Source organism: Schistocerca gregaria, chromosome 6 (genome assembly GCF_023897955.1).
Source record: "Schistocerca gregaria isolate iqSchGreg1 chromosome 6, iqSchGreg1.2, whole genome shotgun sequence".
NCBI lineage: Eukaryota > Metazoa > Arthropoda > Insecta > Orthoptera > Acrididae > Schistocerca > Schistocerca gregaria.
The window spans coordinates 54,575,881-54,591,165 of NC_064925.1; the positions used below are offsets into that span (position 1 = coordinate 54,575,881).

Genomic DNA, 15,285 nt, shown 5'->3' on the forward strand with positions numbered 1-15,285 from the left:
TCATCAGTAGTGCAAATTCCAGTAAAAGGGGATTGTCGCGCCGAAGCCGTAAGACTTGGATTATGGAGCAACGGAAAAACGTCATTTGGTCGGATGAATCTTGTTTCACACACTTTCCAACTTCCAAAGAAATTCGGCGAAAGTGTAGTGATGTACTGCTGCAGACCTTGGAACTGTGTTCTCCTATAGAGCAGTGAATTTGGTACGCCAACTTGACCCACATAGGCGACAGGGTAGCAGATCATCGACTTTTTCATCTACGTCAATACTCCTAATGCCACAGTCTAGTCTATGGCGGAGGGTACTCTTGTATCGTTTCCCCTTCCCCACCTTCCTATTTCATTCGTGGAAGACAGGCAGGAAAGTAGAATGTCGGTGGCTTGAATGAGTCAGAGCCTATCTAATTTTAGTAGTGCGGTCATTATGTGGAGATATAGGCTGGAGGAAGTTCTAAGTACGAATTGGTGAAGATGTCGGATCGTGGAATTTCGTGAGGTAGGGGTATCCGCGAGACAGAACGACTTTCTGACAATGCCACCGCGTCGGTTCGTTGAGCATCCATGGGCCATTCTTACACAAGAGATGAAAACAATACCGTTAATCATGCGGTTCTTCTTTGAATTTTTTCTGTCCCGTTATTCCGACATTGTAAGGCCTTGTTACACTATTTTGAGGTACTTGATACACAATTTGTCTGGTATGCCGTACGCACGTTCTTGGTTGCAACAGCAGAATCGGCGAAAAACGGTTCCTGACAACTGCAGTGAGCTTTACACGTTTGCGTCAAGCAATCACGTAATGCAGTTTTTGTGTTTGTTGCTATGGCAACGCCTGTCTTTTGCAGCAATATGTGCTTCGCGTCGAAGGCTGGCAACGGCGGCAACACCTGTCTGTCACTGCACTGCAGGCGACCGTGTGGCAGGATTTCTGGTTTAGAAAGTCGTCAACCCCAACTGCGCCATCCAGTGCCCTTCTGAGATTCTACCGTCGCGGTATCTCTGCTATTCGCGCGAAAGGACGAATATGTCCGCGAGCCAAATGTTTTGTTGAGGAAGGCGGAATGAACACTGAGGTAGCTGGTTCCCCATTTTAATGCTAGTCTTTTGAAGAGGAAGATATTCACCCCTATTTCGTGCTCTGACACGAACATCTTTCTCCTGGTTTCCTTCTTTTCCCGTTACAGCAAAGGTGTCTTGGTTGTCTGTGTAAAAACGAATTCTATAGGTCAGTGAAATTTTGACAGTTTCATACACTTTGACACACATAAAGAACAAATAAGCACGTGTAATACGTGTAATCAACATAGACTAGTTTGTTTTAAATTTTTTCTGGATCTTTGCCGGCTTGTGATTTGTATCGTAACAGTAAAAATGTCGTTGGAAATACTGTACGTGACTAAATTTGCAGTCTTCCCAGTTTTACACAATTTTTAACAGTCATTTTAAGTTCTTTTCAGGCACGGTAACACCCTTTTTAGCTCATTTTTGTCACCGCAGTACCACTTGGGGCGTATTTGTATAGGCGTGGAGTGCCTATTAGCCATCGACAACGCATTAAAGTTCTGTTGATGAAAAATTCTGACTGAGAACATAGTATGGTGACCTGAGAACCCTCGCGATGACCCTAGGACCTTTGCCGTATGATCACTACGTCAGTTGAAACTGCGATACACCTCAGACCTGATAACACGGACGAAAGTACTGTTAACTTTCACTCTCTGGTACGCGTAGTAGCATCGAAAAAAATTTATAATTCCCCGAGATTATCATCTAATAAATATATGGTGAAAATGTCTATGAACTGCCATGGATAGAAATAATTTAAGTGGTTATCCCCACAACTAGTACTTTTCATACCCGAAACTCATGGTTTTTCGGAGTTTTCTCGGGAACAGGCTATGAATAAATGGTGCTTTCATAATCCGCCCAAGGTCCACCCTAGACAACACCTAATGCAAAGGAACCGACATAACTGTCCGTCCCGATAGCTGAGTGGTCTGCCGGCACGGTAGCTCAGCGTGCTCGGTCATAGGGTTAGCTGACCTCCGTAATAAAAAACTGAGTGAACGGATCAACAAAGAACCTGGACAGCTGTCATCGGACGTCCGCCACGAACAAATTCATCGAGCAATATAGAGCAAAATGAGAGCCGGCACGGTAGCTCAGCATGTTCGGTCAGAGGGTTAGCTGCCCTCGGTAATAATAAAAAAAAAAGTTAATCGATCAACAACGAACTTAAACGGATGTCTTACGACGTCCGCCTCGAGCAGATACAACGAACGAAAGCGAACAAGACGAGATAAAAAAAAATAAAATAAAAAAAGAAGTGGTCATCGTGACGGATTGCCGTACTACGGGCCCGGGTTCGATTCCCGGCTGGATCGGGGATTTTCTCCACTCAGGGACTGGGCGTTTTGTTATCATCATTTCATCCCAATACGGTGCGCAGGTCGCCCCCCCCCCCCCCCCCCAAAAATGGCTCTGAGCACTATGGGACTTAACACCTATGGTCATCAGTTCCCTAGAACTTAGAACTACTTAAACCTAACTAACCTAAGGGCATCACACAACACCCAGCCATCACGAGGCAGAGAAAATCCCTGACCCCGCCGGAAGCAGGTCGCCCAATGTGGCGTCGAATGTAGTAAGACCTGCACCAAGGCGACCGGACCTGTCCCGCAAGGGGCCTCCCGGCCAATGACGCCAAACGCTCATTTCCATTTTTTACCACCATAATTGCCCAGTATGCGCAGGCTGAAGGAACTGTGTGCAGTAATTAAATTTTGACTCTGTGTTGTAGGATAGCCACACCATTCTTTTGACAGGTACAGAAATGATCGCTAGGCCAAGGGCTGTTCAAAGCACGGAACTCGAGACATGATCCCCCCTGAAAAATCGAATTTTCGCTCGCGGCTTTTTCGAAAACATGGGTAACGCGCCCAGTCGCGGACGGACCGATTTTAATGCTAGCACCAGTACGTGTTGTTGACACAGTGTAGCGGAGCTGACTGGGGAAATAGTGTGCTTGTTTCTGCATGGTACAGTATTCCAGAGTCCACTGTACTGGGTTTGACACTTTACGTGCCTGGTAATACATCGTAGTGATGTTTCGAAGGTGAGTGTGTGGCGAATAGGTGAATGTCAGTCTGCGCATGATGTAGAGGTAAAACAGACTTTAATTACAGATTTACGTGTGTTCCACTTGAAAATAAATATAACTACCTAAATTTTGTTATAAATTAAATCATTAATCTGAAATACTATTACAGTCCCATTTAAGAATGGCAAGTATGTAGGGGTCCATAGTTATAAAAATATTTTAACAATTTCGTGTACGTTATAGGTAGTCTGACTTCTGGGATACTTCGAAACGCTTTCATTAATTGCAAGCATTTGTAATTTCGTGGTTTTGGTTCGAAAATTTTAACAAGAATTTACTTCGCTTCCTGTAATTCAAATGTGTGTGAGCATTATGGGACGTAACACCTCAGGTCATCAGTCCTCTAGAACTAAGGACATCACACACATCCATGCCCGAGGCAGGATTCGAACCTGCGACTGTAGCGGTCGCGCGGTTCCAGACTGAAGGGCCTAGAACCGCTCGGCCACACCGGCCGACCTCCTGCAGTTCGATGAAATTGAAATGTCGTAACTTTGTGTGAAACAGGAGAAAATTAGTCACCCGCAGAAGACATCACAGCAGTACTGTGTAAGAATGTCCTTAGCCTTGATAACTCGGCGAGTAGAAGATCGGACTCGTAGGAAAAATCTAGCTGAAGAGACTCGCTGATGAGCAAACCGCTACATGTTCTGTGTGGTTAAGATGGGCTGATTTAGCGGGGCAATGGAAGTACGATGGAGTCTCCTAATTTTTGTAAAACCAGGAAACTATGCACGAAGCCAGGTGAGCAAGACTAATCTTGGGAGAGGGGAGTGTACACAGCGTACTCATCCCTAAGGTCTAGACGAAAGGACAGCACATGGTGACTGAGAATGTTGAACTTTCTGGTTCACGTTCGCAGTAATCTGAATGAGTGAGCCCTAATTCATGGTACGAAAAATACTCCCAAAACGTCACAGTAGTACCTGCAGACTGAGCTGCACCCTCTGCACACTGAGTTAAGCTCTACAGTGGAGCGTTGGTGCCCTCGGCGCCTCGTATGGTATGAAATACGGACAACCGTCGGAGCACAAGACGCACCTCCAATCAGCTACTGACCATCTTGTGCGCGGCTGGACCCTCTGAACAAGTGCAGCTTTATGTGCAACTGTGTGCAAGGCCTGTTTGCGAGGAAGCAGACTCCAGACGGCCACTCCGCGGAACGTTCGTTTGGAAAATGGTGGAGATGAACCTGTATTCACTGCAGTCCATTCGGGTTTCAGTGCGATTTTGCTTGACTCTTACTTCGTCGACTATGTACTATCGACTGGAACGTAAATACCACCACCTCACATCAATGACTTGAGTTAGTGATGCCATGTGCTAGGTGTGCCCCACCTACTGCGTTCCTAAGCGAGCACTTTCCTGTTTGTAAAGAGTGACTAATGTTTTGTCACCACGTAGGCAGAAAAAGGTAATGCACTGCCGTTCCCCTACTTCCTAGTCCGCTGCAAACGAAGTGAGTGCCTTGGCCTCAACATCTATGTAAAACCTATTCACAGCGGCCTCTATTTCCCCGCCATCAGGCATCACCGCCCAGCACAAAGTCACTGTGTTGCAAACATTGATGCATAGTGCAGGAACGATGTCAGACGCCCATAACGCGCACCGTGAGCTGAGCCACCTGAGCATCTTCGGGAAGGACGACAACAATGTTGACCAATTAAATTAAGTGATGTCGAGAAAGAACGACAGTAACACCATCGACGAGGGCCAGGAAGAACTTGCTTGCTCGCCTTTCTGTGGCTCCGTATCGGGTAAGATAAGCCGCCTGCTGAAAAGACAAAAGATCAAATCGATTTTCAAGTCCCCGACAAAAATCCAGTAATTGCTGATACCAGTTAAAAATGCAGAAGGCCTCTTGGCAACTGGCTTCTTCAAGATACTTTGTGAGTGTGGCCAGTCTTACGTCGGGCAAACAGTATGCACTGCAGAACAACGCAGGGAGGTGCACGAGATATTTTACCTCGTACGCTATCGTGAAAAAAAAATGCGTTAGCTGAGCGTGCTTGAGACAACAATAACCCGATCAAATTTGGTGAAACTTATGTCGCTGCTTGGACTGCGTAATTAAGAAAGCCATCGAAACAGAAATACCGATAACACCCTTAACACACACAGCGACCTGCAGCTCGGCACGGCGTGGAATCGAGCAGTCGCGAGCTCGAAGCGGGTACACGAGACCTACGAGGAAGACAGGTCGCGGCGCGTACGTCACGAAGGAAGGCCTGAGGTAGCTAGCTCGCTCAACTCAACAGACAATCTACGTTTCTACACCTGATAGCTCGCAACTAGGTGTGTACGTACAAACGAGAACGTGTTCTATTGGAGTACGCTTTTATGGAGTCTTACTGCTAGTAGTCCAAAGGCCTACTTATAATTTGTTACGGCTGTACTGGGGTACAATAGAAGTAAAATCATGCCGTAATGATTATCAGTTGCATGAAGCCCCAGTGAAATGAGGACTTAAGTAGAAGAGATTAAATGGTCGTTCTGCTATTTATATCGAGCGTTGATCTTAAATTTTGTTTTAGAATTGTTAATCAGGAAGAGTTCATAACAGATTCCAGTGGAAGATGCAATTCTCGTCAGTAGGTACGCGCCCAGTTGCGAGTTAACAGGTATAGAAACGCAGTTTGTCTGCTGGCCTGAGCGAGCGAGTGAACTCAGGCGTGTGTTCATCACGTACGCGCCGCGGCATGTCTTTCTCGCGGGCCACGCGTGAGCACCAGTGACGTCACAGCCAGCAGCTAGTGTATATAAAGCCGTACCAGCAGCCCACTGGCAGTCCTACCACTTCGAAAATGCCAACGAATGCTTGGTTATAGGCTCGTGAAGCTGTAACTATCTGCCACGGCTTCAAACTTTTTATTCTATATTATCGCTAAAATATTTTCCTCTGGCGGCAGAAGTCAGAGCTTTTTCCTATAAGTACCGTGACTGTATGTCTACTACAGTTTTCGAGCTTTTCTCCCGTTGCTTGTGGAACGCTCTTCTGTTATATTATTTATTTTTTGCAAATTTAAAGACATGTTTCTAAAAGGTCGTACACATTACAGTTTGTCATCTTTTTTGCAGTGTTTTATTTTGTTTTTATCTGCAAAATTTGGCAAAGAACTTCCAGTGTTCCGTGATGTGGATTCCCTTATGTTTGCTGCTATATTCCATAGGCGGCAGGAAGCTGGAAGGCTTGCCTGTGCTCGGCGGTCTCCGCAGCTGGCGGCGGCGGAGCTGGAGGAGGACGAGGGCGGCTCCTCGAGGGCGGCGGGGGCGGCGGTCGGGGGCGGCGCCCTGGCCTCCTCGTGGCCGTCGGCGTCGCTCTCCGTGAAGAAGTCCGAGTCGGTCATGGGGTCCTGCGGCTGCGCCAGCGCCAGCCCGTGGCCCGCCGCCGCCGCCACCTGCGCCTTGGGCGGCGGTCCGGGGGGCGACGACAGCTCGGCGCCGCGGCTAGCGGGGCGGCTGCTCTCGCCGTCCCCCTGCACAGGGGCGAAAAATGTCAGTCTGGTAACAAGGAAGACGTTTACAGAAAGCTACATCGTGTCTGATATCCATTATCGCGATGGATTTACTTACAGATTACAATGCAATTAGCGACACTGTCGGAAAAAAGTGCAACACCTACAAAGACTCTATTCAGTGACACCAGCTCATGCTACGAGGTTTTAGTGTTAACGACTCAGCGATGAGGCTTGTCTGCGCGCCCTCTGATTTCCCTCTCCAGACAGTAACTGTGTTTAGAGGTGAACACCGTTTGCTACGTTCATTCTAGGGTTCAACTATGCTGTACCGACGAGCGCGTTCTCCTGTCGAACAGCTTCACCCATTTCACAGGGACCGCATTTTGACTCCGCAGCAAGCAGGGCGAGGGTATCCAAGAGCTGCTGCACATACACAACTGGCCATTAGAATTGATACATCACGAAGATGACGTACTACAGACGCGAAATATAACCGACAGGAAGAATATGCGGTGATATGCAAATGATTAGCTTTTCAGAGCATTCACACACGGTTGGCGCCGGTCGCGACACCTACAACGTGCTGACATGAGGAAACTTTCCAACAGATTTCTCATACACAAACAGCACTTGACCGGCGTTGCCTGGTGAAACGTTGTTGTGATGCCTCGTGTAAGGAGGAGAAATGCGTACCATCACGTTTCCGACTTTGGTAAATGTCGGATTGTAGCCTATCGTGACTGCGGTTTATCGTATCGCGACATTGCTGCTGGCGTTGGTCGAGATCCAATACCTGTTAGCAGAATATGAAATCCGTGGGTTCGTGAGGGTAATACGGAACGCCGTGCTGGATCCCAACGGCCTCGTATCACTAACAGTCGAGATGACAGGCATCTTATCCGTATGGCTGTAACGGATCATTCAGCCATGTCTCGATCCACGAGTCAACAGATGGGGACATTTGCAAGACAACAACCATCTGCACGAACAGTTCGACGACATTTGCAGCAGCATGGACTATCAGTTAGCTGACCGTGGTTGCGGTTACCTTTGGCGCTGCATCACAGACAGGAGCGCATGGGATGGTGTACTCGACGACGAACCTGGGTGCTCGAATGGCAAAACGTCATTTTCTCGGACGAATCCAGGTTTTGTTTACAGCATCTTGATGGTCACATCCATGTTTGGCGACATCGCGGTCAACGCACATTGGAAGCGTGTATTCGTCATCGCCATACTGGCGTATCACCCGACGTGATGGTATGGGGTGCCATTGGTTACACATCTCGGTCACCTCTTGTTCGCATTGACGGCACTTTGAACAGTGGACGTTACATTTCAGATGTGTTACGACCAGTGGCTCTACCCTTCATTCCATCCCTGCGAAACCCTACATTTCAGCAGGATAATGCACGACCGCATGTTGGAGGTCCTGTATGGGCCTTTCTGGAACAGAAAATGTTCGACTGCTGCCCTGGCCAGCACATTCTCCAGATCTCTCACCAATTGAAAACGTCTGGTCAATGGTGGCCGAGAAACTGGCTCGTCACAATACGCCAATCACTACTCTTGATGAACTGTGGTATCGTGTTGAAGCTGCATGGGCATCTGTACCTGTGCACGCCATCCAAGCTCTGACTCAATGGCCAAGCGTGTCAAGGCCGTTATTACGGCCAGAGATGGTTGTTCATGGTACTGATTTCTCAGGATCTATGCACCCAAATTGCGTGAAAATGTAATCACATGTCAGTTCTAGTATAATATATTTGTACAATGTATACCCGTTTATCATCTGCATTTCTTCTTGGTGTATCAATTTTAATGGCCAGTAGTGTATTAGGCACAATGCAAAGTTTCTTTCACCAGTGGTCTGAGGAAAATTCCCTCACCTATAGCACACCTTCTGGACGTTCGCGAAGTACACACGCACGTCAGGATAGACTCTGGGAGCAGCGGTAAGCGAAAGAACATGATCCGGGGACGATGCACCTGCTGTGTCCCCAGGGACCACTGGGGAAGGTCTGGTCACAGCAGGATTCAGATGGCGAGTGTCTTTAGCCAGGCTACCGCAGACACCACGACACCGACAAGCGTCGCCTCTCTGGCGTCCTGAAATAACTGCCAGAGGAATGGACTAGTGCACTGTTGTTCTCAGTCACGAGAGTAGGTTCTCTCAGTGTGTGAGTGTTGTACGTAAACGTTGTGAGCTCCCCGTCCCACTGTGCATTCGCCCACAACACACAGGTCCCATCGCTGCCTCCACGGTGTGGACAGCCATCACCTTTAACGTAGTCACGTTTGGTACTTCCGCAGGATGAAGTAAGAAGCCCTCGCTACACTGCTCAGGCTGTTGTCCCCGTACTGTTGTCATTTCTTCCACTGGAAGCTGGTGCGCTTTTCTTTCAGCACAAAGCACCTCCACATACGACTGGTGCGCCGCATCGCGCTCTTCATGATGAACTGCTTTGGCCAGCAAGTGCACCAGACCTCTCGTCATATCAACAAGTATGACAGATGATCAAGCGGTAAGTAATTCCTGCTCCAGGACATGGAAGAACCACTGAAGGATTGCAACGTAAGATGCAATAAACTTCGGGCCATGTACCGCAGGATATCATTCGCCACGCCTGCGTTACGCAGGACAGAGGGTGTAGGGAGAAGGGCGATGTCTAAACGGTCGTGCGACTGTTTGGGCACCCTTTACCGTGAAATGTGTTTCATTTGGCTTTAGTCTTTTACCAGAGATTAAGTTCCTGTCGCCTCACTTAATGAAATGAACTTGTCCTTCGAGTGTAGCTTTTTTCCCCGCAGTGGAAGTAACATTTCATAAAAATAAACCAGAAAGACAGTAAAATATGAAAATCTAGCCTATAGATACAGGAATGCAATTAAATTCAGGGTTAAACATTAGCGTTAATAAGATACACTGATGACATTGATATTCAGTGTCATAGACGATAGCTAATTATAAACATAATGAAGCGAATCAGTAGTCTACTGAGTACAGAATATGGATTCAAATTAAACCCAACAAAGACGAAAGTAATGAGGACCAGCTGAAATCAGTTTAGGAATACAATTGACATTAAACTTGGGGAGTGAAAAGTAGAGCGAGTGAATGAGTGAAGGAATTCTGCTGCCTACGACACAAAAAGAAAAAGAAAAAGAAAAAAACATATGCACCAAGCAAGGACTTAGAAAGCAGACTAGTACAGGCAAAGAGGACATTCCTGGCAAAAATAAGTCTAATATTATCAAACACTGGCCTTCATTTGAGGAAGAAATTTTTGAGAATGGACGTTTGCAGCACAGCACAGTACGGTAGTGGTAAATCGATGTAGGAAAAGCGGAACAGAAGGGACGTGAAGCATTTGTCATGTGGTGTTATAGATGGATGTTGAAAATTAATTAAACTGGTAAGGAATGAAGTTTCTCCACAGTATCGGCGAAGGAGTTAACACATGGAAAACACTGATAAGAAGGGACAGGACCATAGGACGCATGGTAAGACATCAGGGAATAACCAGAGGGAAATGAGAAAGGTAAATATTGTAATGGGAGGCCGACTGGAATACTTCAAGCAAATAATTTAGGACAATGGGTGCAAGCGGTACTCTGAGCCAAGGGAGCTGGCACAGGGAAGGAGTAACCACTAGTAGTCAGCTAAACAGCAGCTCACTCAGAAGAAAAAGGGAGCTCCGTCAACGGAGGGCAGGGCAGCGGCCGCAGCGCACAGTACCTGGTAGCCGGTGTCGAGGCTGGTGATGGAGGTGACGGACGTGACGAAGCAGTGCGCGGCGTGGGTGGCGCCGGGCGCGGGGGCGGCGAGGCCTTGCTGGGGGGCGGCGGCCGGCGGGGGCGGCACCGCCACGGACGACCGCGACGACGGCTCCGCCGACGAAGACGCTGCCGGGGGACAGGACGACAACAGCAAGTCGTTAATGAACCGCACGATTGTCGCAGCTTAGCTTTGCTTCAGCTCGTTTTTGTTTTATCCATTACAGTCCAGTCAGGAATATCACGCTGCCGTTTGCTGCACGCACAGCTGCCCGTGTAATATGGTCGTTCCACTTCGTATCGTCACACATTTGTACTCGCAACTGAACTGCTCGACCGTCTTCGACTAGCCTTATGACTTTCACAAAATAGTTTCTGCGTGTTGCAATATGCGAGATGTTTATACGTGAATACAGGCTTTCCCGGTGTGTACTGCTGATGAAATCTTCTCGGCCTTCCATCCGGGTAGCTGCGTAGAAAATCCGCGACGTTTCGATGAGGGTCATTCGAAAGTTCGCCAGAAGATGATGAGAGTGTCACTCATCGAAACGTCGCGGATGGAAGGCCGACAAGATTTCATTATGCGAGATGTTTGTAACGATGTAAAGTCAAGCGACCTCACGCCAGTTGCTAACGACAGAGAAGAGAGGGCTGTGAGAAGACGTCAGCCAATTGCACGCCGACCGACCCCTTTTCCAGGGCGATAACGCGACAGCAGCGGCCCCTATGGGAATAGGACATAAGCGCCGCGCCCGACGGGTCGCAGCCCAGCTGAACAGCAGCTTCAAGACTAGCGGCCTAAACAGAAGCGCCAGCTCTTGTTACCTCGCGTGTGATCTCTATGTAGCCCCGACTGGGAACTGTATTCACTGAAGAAGCTTGTTTATTTTGTAGGTCGCCCTTTGCTTGCGGTACTTCTGTGCAGTTAACGATTGTCTTTTCATTTTGGAATAAAACTCATTAATACGATTTGTTTGAATGTTCTCTAGCGATCCGAGTAAGAACGCTTCCCAGCACTGAGAAATGACATTTACACTGAGCATTGTGTGTTGGCATCGACAATTTAGGGACGCCAGTTGTGCCTGGAAATACGGAAGTAGCGGTAGGCCAAATGCGCCATACGCAACCGTGTGAAGGATGTAAGGGAAAGCTTAAGCTTCGTACGGGAAAAAAAAATTATCGCACGAAGCAATTGAGGATAAAAATTTCATATCCAAGCACATTCAGCAACGAAGTAACTTTCAGGTTATCCGGAAATGTTAATCGCTGCAATGTGATAGGTCGGGCACTGAAAATCGTCATTATATTTTGGTGCTTGGACGCGATTCGCCGAAGATCGTTTTCTGTGCAGTGTCAGAGACGAAGCTGTATGTGCCGTTTCTCTCCTGTGAGAAGACTGTGACGGGTGCCCCTTACCTAGATATGCTGATCCCGAGAATTTCGTCTTCCAACAACAAGGGGGCACTCCCTCATTGGAACCCCGTTGTTGGTTGCTACCTGAACGAAGAACTTTCTCGTCGCCGCATTGGATGAAACGGTGACAACGTAACCACTTTCCCTTGATCCCCATGGGCCGTCTCACTTAATGCCTCGACTTTTTCCTCTGGGGGTTATCAAGGACCGTATTTATGTAGCCTGCTACCAAGAACGGTGGGAGAACTCTGAGAACGCATCAATGCCGCTGTACTGACCACTGACAGCAAATTGCTACATGAAGTATGGAACGAACTATACTACCGCTTGGATGTGTGTCGCATGACAATCGGGGCGCTAATAGAACTTTTGCAGAGTGCAAAATGCGAAACTTTTGACTTTACGGTTCTTTTTACGCATCAGCCGTATTTGTACAAGCAATACTTTGAGAAACATGGAGGTTTAAAAACTACTGAATGCTTCATGATAGCCGTGTACACCGCTAGGTACAAATACCTGTGTAGTTCCGTAGTGTGAGTTTCGTATTCAGTTGTGAATGGGGCAGTGTGGTCTCTGCACAATGTCTAGGGTGTCAGCGTGCCTCATTTTGTTTTGTTTAGGGCGCTCAACTACTAAGGTCATTAGCGCCGAGACACAAACGTTAGTGCATTAATAGTTAAAAAACACTAGGGGGCAACATCAGAAAGTACTTACAAAGACGCAGAGAAACAAAATAAAAGAGTTAGATCTTTTTGGACAAGTCCGTCAGTGTAATAAAGCGAAGGACACGAGCAGCTGCTCGAGCGTCATCAGCTAAAAGTTCCTGTAAGGTAGACGGCAGACACAGGACGACACGAGAGTGAATGAAACGGGGACAGGACAATAAGACGTGGCGCACCGTCAATGGATGACCACAGGGGCACTGCGGGGCGGGCTCACCGGACAACAGGTAGCGGTGGCTAAGTCGGCAACTCCGAGTCCGCAACCTGGCCACAATGACCTCTCGCCGGGAAGGGCGTGACGAGGTCGTCCAAGCCGTCGGGATCGGTTTGATGGCCCTAAGCTTGTTTTCGTGGAGAGAGGACCAAGCCGCATGCCGCAATGATGAAACGCGCCGGCAAAGAACCCCACTAGCATCAGTTGATAGGACACAAAAGGAAGCTGTCCGAGATAGGAGGGCAGCAGCCTTGGCCGCAGCATCAGCAGCTTCGTTCCCAGGCACACCGACGTGGCCAGGAATCCACAAAAAAAAAGGACGCCGGTATTAGCTACGACTAAAAGGACCGTTGAATTTGTTGCACGAGAGGGTGGTCCGAATATGGGTCACGGAGACTCTGAATGGCGCTCAAAGAATCAGACCAGATGGCATAGGGAGAATGACGATGGCGGCGGATATGCTGAACAGCCTGATAGAGAGAAAAAAGCTCAGCTGTAAAGCTCGAACACTGGTCAAGGAGCCGGTATTGAAAGGTGGTATCTCCAACGACAAAGTCACATCCGACGCCAGCAGTAGTCTCGGAGCCATCTGTGTAAATAAAGACGTTATTAGCGAGCTTCGAACGAAGTTCGACGAACCCCGAGCGGTATATCGAATCCGCGGTCCTCTCCTTTGGAAGCGAGCTGAGTTCAAGATGAACGCGAACTTGAGCCTGGAGACAAGGTGGCGTCGGGCTCTCACCCACTCGAAAAGTCTTAGGGAGGGTAAAATCAAGTTGCTGAAGCAGGCGACGAAAGCAACTCCAGCAGGTAGCAGGGCAGACATACAGCCAGTATTTGCGGTCGAGAGAGTCGTCAAAGAAAGAAGGGTGGTCGGGCATTGATATTAGTCGGCAGGCGTACCGACAAAGCAACAAAAATGTTCAAATATGTGTGAAATCTTATGGGACTTAACTGCTAAGGTCATCAGTCCCTAAGCTTACACACTATCCTAAGGACAAACACACACAGTCATGTCCGAGGGAGGACTTGAACCTCCGCCGGGACAAAGCGACATATCGCGCCGGCAGTTTAGCTTCGGCATACAGACTCTCAACAGTGCTGCTGTAGAATGCTCCAGTCGCCAGACGTAATCCCCGATGGTGAAGAGAGTTTAGACGGCGTAAGATGGACGGCTAGGCAGAAGAGTAGACAAAGCTCCCATAATCCAGCATTGATAGGACAATGGACCGATATAAGCGAAGCAGGAGCATTCCATCTGCTCCCCATGGCGTACCGCTGAGAACACGGAGGACATTTAGGGAACGGGTACAACGAGCAGCCAAGTAAGACGCATGTGGAGACCAGCAAAGTTTCCTGTCAAGCGCGTGCCTCGGTGTGTCAGCACGGGAAGTTGCCCCACGGATTGGCGTGCATCCAGTGTGCTCAGTACTAATCGTGACGACACTGCCTCCAGGACAGATCGGAGCGAGGTGTCACGTTGCTGCTGTTGTGAACAGGAGGAATGAAGCCGTCCATCCTTAGATCGGGAATCACTGAATGAACAATACTTGCACCAGAGAATGCCTCTCGCTGAAACGTCACACCCGCCAAATACTGTCACAATCTGCTGGGAAGAGGCGCCTTTTTATTGAGTCCACTGCGTGCAGCACAGCTCAGAGCCACGTGCCCACATAGCACACACTACCAGCTCCACGCTGTCAGGGACCCTACAGCAGCGCTGCCCGGATTTTCAGCGGAAAATTAATCGTTACCTGTTTTGAATTTGACATAACACTTAAAAAGCGTCCAGTTTGTTTGCAGCGGTGAAAATAACAGGCACTGACATGAAACTGCATTTTCTAACGCTTGAAGAATACATTCGACGTAATTTTATTAAAGCACACTTTACGTACTACCAATCGGCAAAAGTGTCTGATTTACATTATTTGTCCCACTACAGTCTCAAGTTTGTTATTACAAAGGAGATGTAACAAAATGGCGTGTGTGACAGGTTTTCTGCAACCGTAAATCACTTCTACGTCTAGATTACATATGTTAATGGCAGCTGAAGAGAAGTTTAATTCTACGCGTATGCAGCTTTCAGAAAACAACAGAACTGTACTTGTTTCTTCACGAAAAAGTCTGAAAACCTAAATTAGCTAACATATGTCTGCGGTGTTGCTATAAGGCAACCCCCAGCGCTTGACCTGATCTTTCCAAGTAATCTGTCACTAACCTAAGTACCGCTGCCGTAAGACTTACGTTACTCGAGTTACGTTCGTGAGGGGATAATGGGCCGTCGTAATGTTTTTAGAATGGCGTGTAGTATTTTGCTCTAAAACACATCAGAATGCAAAGGCGAGATTTGATTCATTACTTTTTCTAGATGACTGTCTCTCCCTATGTAGGTGGTACGGGACAAAATATTTTCGCATTTGGATAAGAAAATAGGCCGTTGAAATTTCGTGAAAAGATGTCATTGCAACGAAAAACGCCTTTGTTTTAATGACTGCGACCCCGGTTCGTGTATCATATCGTTGACACACACTCATATTTCGCG

The 15,285-nt window shown here is 47.9% G+C and overlaps 1 protein-coding gene across 1 annotated transcript in view; it reads right to left on the reverse strand.

Moving 5' to 3' along the window:
- LOC126278722 (histone-lysine N-methyltransferase SETD1A-like) overlaps positions 1-15,285 on the reverse strand; it is a 493,303-nt gene that overhangs the window by 894 nt on the left and 477,124 nt on the right. The window contains exons 5-6 of the mRNA XM_049978997.1: positions 10,357-10,523; positions 6,354-6,635 (exon numbers count right to left, since the gene is read on the reverse strand). Of these exons, the coding sequence (XP_049834954.1) occupies positions 6,354-6,635; positions 10,357-10,523 (449 nt within the window). The remainder of the gene's footprint in view (positions 1-6,353; positions 6,636-10,356; positions 10,524-15,285) is intronic.